Source organism: Ovis aries, chromosome 18, assembly GCF_016772045.2.
Source record: "Ovis aries strain OAR_USU_Benz2616 breed Rambouillet chromosome 18, ARS-UI_Ramb_v3.0, whole genome shotgun sequence".
In the NCBI taxonomy this organism is placed as follows: Eukaryota; Metazoa; Chordata; class Mammalia; order Artiodactyla; family Bovidae; genus Ovis; species Ovis aries.
In genome coordinates, this window is record NC_056071.1 from 21,310,314 (window position 1) to 21,322,412 (window position 12,099).

At 49.8% G+C, this 12,099-nt stretch overlaps 1 protein-coding gene across 3 annotated transcripts in view; it reads right to left on the reverse strand.

The window, feature by feature from the left end:
- The window catches only part of CRTC3 (CREB regulated transcription coactivator 3), a 97,316-nt gene that overhangs the window by 11,063 nt on the left and 74,154 nt on the right, over positions 1-12,099 (reverse strand). For all 3 annotated transcript variants that reach the window (XM_012098491.5, XM_027957084.2, XM_015101898.3), the window contains exons 8-11: positions 11,311-11,396; positions 9,059-9,108; positions 3,761-3,978; positions 23-321 (exon numbers count right to left, since the gene is read on the reverse strand). In XM_012098491.5, the coding sequence (XP_011953881.2) occupies positions 23-321; positions 3,761-3,978; positions 9,059-9,108; positions 11,311-11,396 (653 nt within the window). The remainder of the gene's footprint in view (positions 1-22; positions 322-3,760; positions 3,979-9,058; positions 9,109-11,310; positions 11,397-12,099) is intronic.

Below are 12,099 nucleotides of genomic sequence, written 5' to 3' on the forward strand. Positions count from 1 at the left end.
TGTCAGTTCGCCTGCTTTTTACCTGTGAGGCAGGATACGGATTCAAGGGGCTGGTTGAAGAGAGCTGCCGGCTGAAACCTTGATGCGCTTCCGGGCCGGGCGACAGCGTGAGGGGGCTGACGGGCGGCTGCCTGCGCCGGGAGGGGCCGCTCAGGCTGGTGGTGGAGAGGGACGGGTTGCTGAGCGAGAAGAGGCGGAGAGAGGGGTGGAGGGCAGAGGCGCTGGGACCGGAGGCCTCCGGGCGGCTGTTCAGGGAGGAGGAGACGACTGTCTTGTTGAGCGTGGCCTGGATGGAGGGGTTGCTCCGAGAGCTCTGGAGACCTGGAAGACAGAACGTTTGCAATGTACACCCCATAGTCACCGACCAAATCATCTGTTTCCCAAACAGTGAAGAAAAAACTCAACTTCCTATTTGTACTTGATGATGATTTCGTGTGAGAAGGAGCTCTGGGCAACTCTCCTGCTGGAAAAGGTACCAAGGTTGTACAGCAGAAACAAACAGAATGTTGTAAAGCACTTATGGTCCGACTAAAAAAAAAAATATATATATAGGGACCTATGAACCAGGAAGGGCTCTGCACAGACACATTAATCTTGGATTGCCAAACTTCTGGAACTGTGAGAAATAAATGTTTGCTGTTTAAGCCAAAGGGGAAAAAAGTGGTATCAAGGGCAAGGAGAAGAGGCACTCACACTAAGAGGGACGACGCCATTCTGATGAGAATGGTTTCGACAAGGACCTACTGTACAGCACGGGGAACTCTGCTCAGCATTACGTGGTGGCCTTGATGGGAGGGGGGTTTGGGGGAGAGTGGGTACATGCATATGTATGGCTGAGTATCTTTGCTGTTCACCTGAAACTATCACACAACATTGTTAATCAGCTCTACCCCAGTACAAAATAAAAAGCTTTTTAAAAAAGGATGAGAATAGATTTTTCTCGAGAATTAGATCATGTAAACCACCACTGGGAGAGCAAGAACTGGTGCAGGCGGCAGCAGAGGTGACTGTCCAGTTCCTCCGCTCCAGTCCAAGAACAGATCCCAAGGCCGCACAACCCATTATGTTTGGGGCCCCCAGTGCCTTGTCCCTGGCAACCAGCCAGGACCCTCGGTTGCCTTCACTGGGTGTCGTGGCTCTCGATGTGGAGGGCAGGCTGCCTCAGAGGGGCTCTTTAAACACCCTGAGCCCAGCACCAAGTCACAGGTAGGGACCCTCTACCAGGGTTTCCCTTCTCTTTGTTTTTCTGGCTCCTGAAAAGCGGTTCATCACTGTCTCCTCCAGTGTAGTGAAAAGGACACCTTGTTGGTGCTTTGTTTTAAGGGGAGGGGAGTGAATTTTAGCAAGAGCAAGAGAGTTTGGGAAAGGCATTTCCATAACACATGCTGCAAGGACACAAGCTCCAGGAGGCCAGGGAGCCTGTTCTCTGCCCCGCTGGATCTTTGGCACCTGGCCCAGGGCCTGGCAGAGTGCCTTCATTCCGTGAATGAATGCTAGCCCTGCAGTGCATCTCCGCGGGTGACCCCTGTGTTTCAGAGCCCAGCCCACCTTCTTGTGCCCACAGCTGGGGTGAGCAAAACTCTGTGTTGTTTCACATCGATAAAAAGTTAAGTATTAGATGAAAATTATGGAATGCATAAATGACCAAGGCTTTTTAGCCAGTAAGTGATCTGAGGACTTCCCTGGTGGCTCAGATGGTAAAGAATCTGCCTGCAATGCAGAACTCAGGTTCAATACCTGGGTTGGGAAGGTCACCTGGAGGAGGGCATAGCAACTCACTCCAGTATTCTTACCTGCAGAATTCCATGGAGAGAGGAGCCTGATGGGCTACAGTCCATAGGGTAGCAAAGAGTCGGACATGATTGAGCACTAACACACACACACCCACACCCACACACAATTGATTTTGAAAAGGTAGGAAAGACGTCTCTGACAAAACTCTAAGTAGTTATCCCCCTACCTAACTCACCATGGAAAAGTCAGAGATGTGGCTGGCTCGAATAAGAATGAAAATTAGAGCTAAAGATATGAATTTAGACATTTTTTTAAAACTCAGTCATGCAGAAAGAAAGCACACACATCTTAAAAAGTATATGTGCAATCTTTCATACCATGCATTTTTAAGGAGTGCAGAGAAACTCTAAGAACTTAAGCACTGGTTGTGACATATCCTCGATAATACAATGCTTGTTTGAGGAAAATAACAGCCAGCAATTAAACACAGGATTTTCAGCTGAAGCAACGTCCAAGGCTGTACTGGAGAATGCCAGCTTCCCCAAGACCCAAGGGGGCTAAGCGCCAGTGCTGCTGGATTCACGTGACCTCAGATAACCTTGTTCAGAGACGTCACCAAGGTCACATAAGTAAAGCAACAGGATAACTCAAAGACCCTAGAGATCCCAAAGACTCCCAGAGACCCCAAAATAGAGGTGGTCTCTTAAGTCAATTCTTCAAACCTAAAATTATATATTAAAGGCATAATGGTAGCGTCACTGTAATCAACAGAGAAACTTCCAGAGGACCATGATGAAGCAGCCTACCCTCATTTGAGTAGTGAGTTCAGATCTGCATAGACACGTCTTGTTGAACCCAGAGCGGAAAGAGCAAGCACTTTCCCCAGTGACAGACCATTGCTGGGGATCTTTCTAAAGGAGATGGGCTATGCCACCATTCTTGGGACCCTTGTGGCTGGAGGCTATACTACCTGCCCCAGACATTGACAAGAGCGTCTGTCAGGGTTCAAGCAAATGCAGTCATGTTTCAACATGTGGTCTGAGTGACAGGGACTTGAACTCCTATGGTAATAGCCAAGTCACCTCATGAGCAGCTTTTTAGTAAAGCTAAAGCACCTTTAAGCACTTCTGAAAATTTGATCCAGTAGTTTTGAACTATGGCAGATTTATACTTAATATACATATCTATTAAGGATAGATATTTTCCTTGTACCCACAATTTTCTAAAATTCAAAATATTCTCTTTTGCAATCCATTGGGAAGTTGGAGGAATCTAAAGAGATATCTGCAATTATTAAATATCATCATGTTGATAAAGGACCACAGCTAACACAGAATAGAATGGACACTTATTTCTTGACTCTCAAATCTTATTCTCCAAGTCCCTGGGGCATGTGGGCTGGAGAAGACAATGAAGAATGAGGTTTTGGACTTTCCTGGTGGTCCAGTGGTTAAGACTCCATGCTCCTAATGCAGGGGGCTAAGACCCCATATGCCGTGTGGTACAGTCAACTCTGCCCCCGACCCAAAAGAAAACAGAACAACAAAAAAGAATGAGGTCTCACTGAGCTGCCCCAGAGCTCACCAAACTCAGCAGAAAGAGAACCACCTAAGTGAAATGCCAGCAGAGTTGAGAGGTACCTGAGCTAGTGGGCTGTGTGCATGCCTGCTCAGTCACTCAGTCGTGTCCGACTCTTTGTGACTCCATGGACTGTAGACCACCAGGATCCTCTATCCATGGTACTATCTATGGTATCCAGGCAAGAATACTGGAGTGGGTTGCCATTCCCTCCTCCAGGGGATCTTCCCGACCCAGAGACTGAACTCGCTTCTCTTGCATCTCCTGTATTGGCAGGTGGATTCTTTACCACCAGGGCCACCTGCGAAGCCCAGTGGGTTATTATCTCTAACTCAGACACAGTCATTCTCACTCTATGATTTACTAACATGCCACCCGGCCAGGGACCACCAATGGCTGAGCCACCAGGGGACACAGGCATGGTCCCGATGGAGCAGGGACCACTTACCAGAAGAGCCCCTGATGCCGAGGTGAGTCATGGCAGCGGGAAGGCTGCCCACGCTGTTCCCCACACTCATACTCCCAAAGAGGTGGTCACTGGTGTCCAAGGAGGCTGGCAGTGGTGCCGAGTAGTGCAGGTTGGTTAGATCTGGCAACGACCCCCCAGTGTTCAGGGTTCCCAGGAAGGGGGAGAGGCCCATGTTTTGACCATTGTGTGGGAAAGTGCTGAAAAAAAGAAGGGTTAAGTATTACTTTCTAAAATGCATTTGGCTGCTGGGGAATAGGATGTGTATGATACCTTTCCTTGTTCAATAAAAGCCGTGGGTACCAAAGATCCAAGTCCTCGTGGAGACTGCCTCTTCCTCATTCTGAGAGTGTGATCTGCTTACCTGTAATGCTAGACTAAGGATGTCATCTATGCCCGCGTTACAGGAGTCTTTTCTAAGACAAGATTAGCTGCATGTGTGTGCTTTTACTGTTTTCCTTTGTCAGCATTTTCCCCCCTGGAATGCAGCTGCTTTACAATGTTGCGTTACTCTCCACTGTACAAGGATGTCCAGGAGGGAGGGGATACACATATAGCTGGTTTACTTCACTGTACAGAAGGTTAGATTATTGATGCGAAAGTACTTTGAAAATTGTCAAGCACTGTATAAGATATGAGACGCTGCTCTGCATTTATTCAATTCTTTTGGTTACATTTCTAAATTATCTTTCCCTCCCCCCACAAAAAGGATCTCCTGTATCAGCCAGATACCTTCCAAAGCATACATTTTCCATTAACAGTTTCCATAAACTTTCAAGTGAGAAAGAGATGTGACCGTTCCTTTGTCAGGATCTGTGGCGCGGCTGCTCTGAGCCCAGGCACTAGGCTGAGTGCTGGTGGGAGGATGATGAATGAGCAGGGCGTGTGCAGCGTGAGCAGGAGTACAGACGGGGGCCCCGCAGGCCAATTGTTTAAATTTTTTAAAGTTATAAATCAAATCAATAAATCTTTAAATGAACTATCTTCTATGTTTCCATCTTGACAGATTGTACCTTTATAATAGCCTGGAAGGCCAGATTCAAGTTTAGAATTCTCCCACTCCTTGGAGCTCTGTGCTAGAACATGCAGAGAGGCGGCCCCAGCCCGCAGTCCACTCCCTACCTCCCCAGCCCTGTCCTGCACCGCAGATCAGGCCTGTGTCTTCCCCAGCCCAGGGACCCAGGTCTGGCCACTCCCCACATCCCCTTAGCCCCTTGGACTCCTTACTCCACGGGAGTGGAACCCTCTGAAGTGTGGGCCCGGGGAGGGGCCACTGAGCCCAGGGCTGGGTGGGGGCACTGCTCTTAGCGTTCACTGACAGGCTGGAGACAGACAGGTAAGGCAAATGACTGCAGTATGGCAGGAAGCTTGCTGGTCCAGGACTGATATGAGTGTCACTGGGAACGCAGAAGCAGGAGTCGTGGTTGTGCGGACAGTTAGGGAGGAAGGGCCTGGCGAAGCGTGTGACCCTGTGCTCATGGAACAGCAGGCAGCATGGCACGGCCAGGGCGCTAGGCAGAGTGCGGAAGCGGGGGCAGATGAGCGGGCGAGGGAGGAAACAAGGGCGTGAGGACAGGCTGTTCTGGAGAGTGTGGATCAGTGCTGGCAGGAGACAGAGAGCCTAGGTGTGAGATGGAGAATCACAGTTTAGAGAGGCCCCTGTGGTTGTGGTGTGGAGAGCTCCTTACAGGGGCAGAGAGGGAGGTGGGGAGAACCGGTTAGAAGTGACTGTGCGGTCCATGTCTGATGTAGGAAAAGAACAGAGTGGGTGATGAGGAGGAGAGTGGCTGGAGGAGGGGCCCTCAGCCAGGATGGGAGGAAGGTGGTGAATGTGATTGAAGACCCTGACTCAGCACAGCACACACAGCGGAGCACCTTCCAGGTGCAGGCCACTGGCATCAGGGCCTCAAGAGACTTGGACAAAGCAAGGGAAGCAACCATAAACAAAATAACTTTCAGTATAATCCGATTCAGTTGTGCAGTGACGGAGCCTGATGGTACAAGGCCTGGAGGGTTGGGGGAGGGGAGATTCCTGACGGATGTCAGAGCTGAGTTGGAAGGCTCAAGAATTCAGATGCTCCAAACGGGAAGATCGTTGCAGGCAGTGTTCCCAGCACGGGCGAAGCAGAGACGCATGTGACTACACTGTGGGCACTAGGAACTTGGCCGCCACAGGAAGGTCAAGTTTGGAGGGGAGATGTGATGGGATATGGGCCTGGAGGAGGAGGCAGAAAGTACATGAGGCTTAAACTGATGACAAGAAGCCAGGGGAAGGTGGAGAGCACGGGAAAGACATACTCATCCTTAGGCCAGACTTGGGGGAGGATATAAGAAGCGGGGCCTGGAGGCAAAGAGGTGAGAAGTGCTGCCACTGAGCAGTCAAGACATAATGAGAGCGTGGAGGCGGATAGATATGGAGAAATTCTGGAGGTGTTTAAGGAAGTGCTCAAGGGTGACTCCTGATTTTCTGGCACGGGGACGGGTGGAACCACCCCCACCAGGACAGGGAACAGGGAAGCACATGAGCAGACTGGGGACAGGGTAGGTGGTGTGAGTAAGAGAAGGACTTCTGCCGTAGATGCTGAGCTTCGGTAACACGGGAGGACGTGTCATGGGATGTCTCTCGAGGAACGTTCTGTCAGAACAGTGTGGGAGGGAGCCAGGCCACCGTGGGCCGAGCAACAGACAAGCAGTAAGGGAGCCTCGAGGGGAAAGCCTTTCAGAAAGTGTGGCTGAGAAGTCTGGAAGTGAGAAGAAGGAACTAGAAGGGAACGCAAGGTCAGATAGTACTTTTCGGTGCAGAATCCTTAAGTGTGATTAATGCAGAGAGAAGACCTAGTAGATAGGGAAAGGTAGAAAACACAAAAGCGGGAAGGATAAGCAGGAGAGAGGCTTCCGGAAAGGCCAAGGGCATGGGTAAAGCTATCGGGTGTGAACAGACGGCCAGTTGGGTCCCTGGGGACTAGAAACCAGGAAGGATGGCATGTGGGGCTGGGAGGCATGGAGTGCGGGGCGGGAGGGAGCTGGGCGTTCATTCCTGCCGCTTCTCTTTTCTTGGTGAAATAGGACTGGGATCACTGTGGAGGCTTGAAGAGAGAAGGGGAAGTAGGAAAGGGGTCCTTTTGGGGCGAGGAAGGAGGATGATTTAGACTGTAGAAAAGCTGAACGGGACACCTTGTCTTCCAGACAGCTGGTTGCAGTGTTAGGGCCAAGGACTAGGAAATAAACTGGCAAATGCAGAGCTGCTCGCTATGAGGGCAACGGGCTCTCTGGCTGGGTGCTCAGAGGGGGGGAGGAAAGGCGAAGGCAGAAACCGCATCTGGTAGCACAGAGCAGGGACGGAGAAAGTAACCATGACAAACACAACCCAGGCTGTCACCGACATTCAAAGGCCCCTCCCTCTGCTGGAGAGGAATATACCCTGTAACCTTCCAAATTCAGCTGCTAGAGCCACCTCCTGGATCCGCTATAAGGCAGGCGACGTACTCCCTGGTCCACAGCTCTCCAGCTCTCAGCCTGACTCCGGGTCGGGCTGCACCTGCCTCCACGCTCTGCAGGCGAGCTCCTGCTGCTCCCTCTGCCCTTCCCTGCACTGCATCCTGGACTCTGGTCACAGCCATCGTGTCAGAGAGGCTCCTGCAGACACCCGCGGTCGCCTTTCTCCTTACTCGGCTTTCTTTTTCCTCACTGCGTTTACCAACACGTGACCTGTATTCATTGGCTTGATTGTTTTCGCCTACTTCGCTCCACAGGAGCCTCAGCTCGTTGAGAGCAGGCACCTGTTCTGTTTCGTTCACTGCTCTGCTCCAGTGCCTAGGAGTAGGGGGTCAATAAACACCAGATGAACAGAAGTCACGGGACAGAATCCTACACCTAGTGTAAGAGCAGGGAACCAAGTTTTGTCACCTAAGGAACCCTGGTTTCAAAGCTCTCGGGGGCGGGGATGAGGAGTTGAAAGTACACAGCCCCTTCTGTAATTTAGGCCTGTGGGGCCTCCATCACCCATCTGCCTGAGGATTGAGCCAAAATGAATTCTTGAGAAGAATCTTCAGCCCTAGCTGTGGGGACCACCTATACCCCAGGCGTGATGGTCTCACCAGGTGGGCATCCTAGAGGGCATTTTGACTTTCTCAAGAGGTCAACCCTGATCTCAGCTCAGTGGGCTGTTCATTGCATGAGTTTATATTTAACTAGCTGAAAAGAATGCCTGCGCTCCCATTGCTCAGGAGGGTGGGCCCTGAACTCAGTGCTGTTAGACAACAGTGAAGGCTTTACAGGGGAGATGAGAAAGAAGGACGGCCTGAGGTACGATAGCTGGAGTTCCTCTGCAGACTGTCAGACCATCTAGAAAGCGCACCTGCGCTCAGCTAGACCGTGCAAGAGGCCAGCCTTCAAACCACACGGTTTTGGCTTTGGAAGAGCTGCCGTTTCGAGGTTTTTGTTTCAACCCTGGGGGGCAGCCTTGAGGGTCACTGGGGCTCCCTCTGCCCTCCTGCTCTCAGGACCCCACCGTGCACCCCAGGGCTCAGCCCTCTCTGCGAAGACCGCGAGAGAGGGCCCTCCCCATGCCTGTGTCTCAGTGAGAGCGCCTTCACGGGTGTCAGTGTGCGGGCTTCATCAGCTCTGTTGTCTCCACGTCCCTCCTTGGTCCCGTCTCCTCAGGAACATTTTAATCTCTTAGTACTGCACATGTTTTTCTGTGAAAGCTGTCTCTCACATTTTTCAGGGAGTGAAGCTGTATACTTCTAAATACATTAATTAGCTGTTCCACAGAAACTCCTTTTAATACCACAAGCTTTCCTATTTATTCATTTTCCATCAGTTTAAAAAAATGTGGTAAAAATAAAATGTACATAACACAGAATCTATCCCTTTGAGGTTCATGGTTTTGTGGCATTCGGTACTCTCTTAGGTAACTTCTGGGTCACCAAGTTGCCAGGGGCCCACGGATTCTAAAGGCGAGAGGCTGGTGGGCCCCCTCCACGCCTGCAGGCCCCGGCTTCCTCCAGTGGGGTTGTTTGTTTACCCAGAGTCGGTGATATTATTCTCAAACATATTTATGGCAGTTTTACTTTTGCAGTTATGTCATATAATTACTTTGAACAAATGAAATATGAGCATACCAAAAGAGAGCTGTTGTTTTTGTGAAAATTCAGTTGACTTTCAACTTATATGTAATGTGTGAAATTTCTCAGTGCTCTCTGATGAAGCAGCGAGACGTTCCTTTCGGTAAAACCTTCAGGACGGCCCTGAAACAAGAACTGAAAGAACATCTCTTACCTGCCACCTCCCACATCACAGGATCGAGGGCGCCCAGACAGGGACTGGATCTGGGGAGAGACATAGGAAGCCGGGCTTACTCACCGTAAAGCCAAATTCAAGTTTTTAAAAACTGTCATTGCAGGTATCCTGGGGCTCCAGTCAGTGCGAGTGGAGAGCCAGCATAGAAACAGCATCCTCACAAAGCAGCAGTTTAAGTTTTGACTGGACTTTTCCAGGCATAAGGGAGGCATGATACTAATAAATTTTTCTTAATTTGATCCTTCTAGATGATTCTCTTCTAAATGAATTATTTTCTTGTAAAAGGCCAATATGCGTCCCATAGAGCTTTTAAATAAACATTCATTTTCTAACGAGCCTCAGAGGAACAGGAGAAAAAAGAGACATGAACTAGAGTGAAGAAACAGGAAATTAACATCTGAAGAAAAGAAATATTTCAAGTAAAATCTAACTCGGCGCGGCGGGGGGGGATTTCTCTTTTTTCCCCTTGTTTTTTAAAATCTACTTCATTTCTTTGGCAGTGCTGGGTCTTAGTTACGGCTCACGGCCTCTTCAATCCCAGCTGCGGCATGGGGGGCCTTTCAGTTGCGGCTTGCGAACTCTTAGCTGCGGCACGTGGGACCTAGTGCCCTGACCAGGGATGGAAGTCGGGGGTGCCCTGCATTGGGAGCGGGCAGTCTCAGCCACTGGACCACCAGGGATGTCCCTGAGGGTATTTTCATTTTGTTTATTGTCCCATCCCTGCACCTCAATGTCTGGCAACAGGTACTCAATATATACTGGGTTGGCCAAAAAGTTTGTTTAGGTTTTTTTTCCTAAGATGTTACAGAAAACCAAACGAACTTTTTGGTCAACCTAATACATGCTTAAAAAAAAAAAAAAAGAATGAACCTATTGACTCACCTCTTCTCACAGAAGTGATTTATGGAGAACTGCAAATCTGTAACAGCTAGGGGAGATGAGGGGAGTTCCCTGGCAGTCCAATACTTAGGACTCAGTGCTTTCAATGCCTTGGTCCTGAGTTCAATCCCTGGTCAGGGAACTAAGATCCTGCAAGCCATGCAGCACAGCAGAGAAAAAAAGAACTGATAGAGATGAACACCGCTTTCCCTAGAGAGTACCTCTTCCCTGGTGCTCAGAGAAGACTGGCTGCCTCTGACCCCTCTGTGGGGAAGACACAGCTGTCCTCTGACAAAGGCCTCCAAGACCACTGGCGCCTCCCGTGGAAAAGGACAGTGGGCTTCTCCTGTGTCTAAGTATGTGAACTTTTACATCTCTTTGCCCCCAGAAGACTGAATATCAAAACACCTTGCTTTTACAAAAGGCCTTTCCAGTCCACCCTAATGTTAATGATGACTTTGGTAGACGTGGCAGAAGAAACTGGCCCACAGGACGCCTGCCCAGGCAGCAACGACCGCAGCACTGAACCGCCAGGGAGTGCCCCTCATCCCACTCAGCTCTGACGCACTTGCAGTTCTCCATCAATCGTTTCTGGGAGAAGAGCTGAGTCAATAGGTTCATTCCTTTTTTTATTATTATTTTTTAGCATATATGTATGTATGTATGTGTGTGTGTATATATATATATATACACACACACACACATATATATACGGTTGGCCAAAAAGTTCATTTGGTTTCCTTTGGCTCAGAGCTGGGTGGACACGTTGTTTTCTTTCAGAGGTGGCAGATTCTGTATGGAAGAAAGCCTGACTTGGGTACCACGGGACCCCCCTCTCTTCCATAGCAGGTGGGTTAACAGAGAGGGAGCCGGGGTGGAGACAGGGACAAGTACTCAAAGGCTCTTAGAAACTGTTTAACAGAGGACTTCTTTCCGACTTCCAGGTGACTCAGGTCAAATGGGTTTCACTAAAGCAAGGAGTTATCTGGTGAACCAGCCATTATGGACAGAAGCTAGTGACTGGCAGCTGGTGTTGGCTATAAAACAGAAAAATCTGCCTCTGACTTGTAACTGGGTTTCAGCACTTCCTATAATATGAAAGAGATAGGAGGGACCAACCAGTCTTTCTGAAAGAGGGAATTCATATGGGAACTAGAAAGTTAAGAGATGGTTTTGCTAACCCTTCGATACAATTATGCTTGTTTTATTTGAACCATCATCCCCTAGTATATTCTTCTATCTTTGTCGCCAGACTTCTGCTCTGCTTTTTTTCTCCCAAATCCCCTGTGGGATTTGACACTGACCTCTGAAGGGCAAACATTCAGTGACAATGAGGACAGCTGTCCACCTACCTCCTTGGTCTCCCACAGCTGCTTCGGGAGTGGCTTGGGGACGTTCAGCAGGTTCTCTTCCCTCAGCGGGCCAGGGAAAGACACCACTGAAGGGGAGAAGAAGCACAGTCGCCGCGTTAGAAGGCCCCCCACTGCAACCCCCACCTCTGGCCCAACAAATGACCTTTGTGAAAACAGCTGAGTTAACATATATTGACTGTCTACTACAGATGGTGTTTTGAGTATTGCTGTGGGGGATGCATGGGTGAGACGTGAATTCAGCCCCTGAGGATTTCGTACCCTACACATGGGAAAGGGTGGCATGTGGATACCCATGTCTGGAAAGAGGACTGGGGGAGGCCCAAAAGGTCAAAGGGCTCCAGCCTTTTAGGGACACAGGAAACGGCCATCCCCAGCGAGAGAGCAATATGAACGAAGGCTGAGAGTGGAGGTGATGGACAGCCACTGAGTATATAAAAGAGAAGGGTGGGAAGGTCAAGGTCAGGTCAGGGAGGGCCTTGCAAACCTGGCGAGGAGAGGATGGAAGAAAAGGAATGAGGAGGGACCCACAAAAATCCAGGAGAGAGGGAATGAGGAAGGTAACAAAGAGAGAAGAGGAATATTCCATGGAAGACAAGGTGGCAGTGAAGATGCCTGGTCCTGGGCTGGGTGTGGGGCAGAAAGAGGAGTTGAGAACCCAGAGGGATGAGGAAATCTTCTCCAGGGGATCTCCCTGCCCCAGGGATCTAACCCAGGTCTCCTGCATTTCAGCTGGATTCTTTACCATCTGAGTCACCAGGGAAGCCCCTG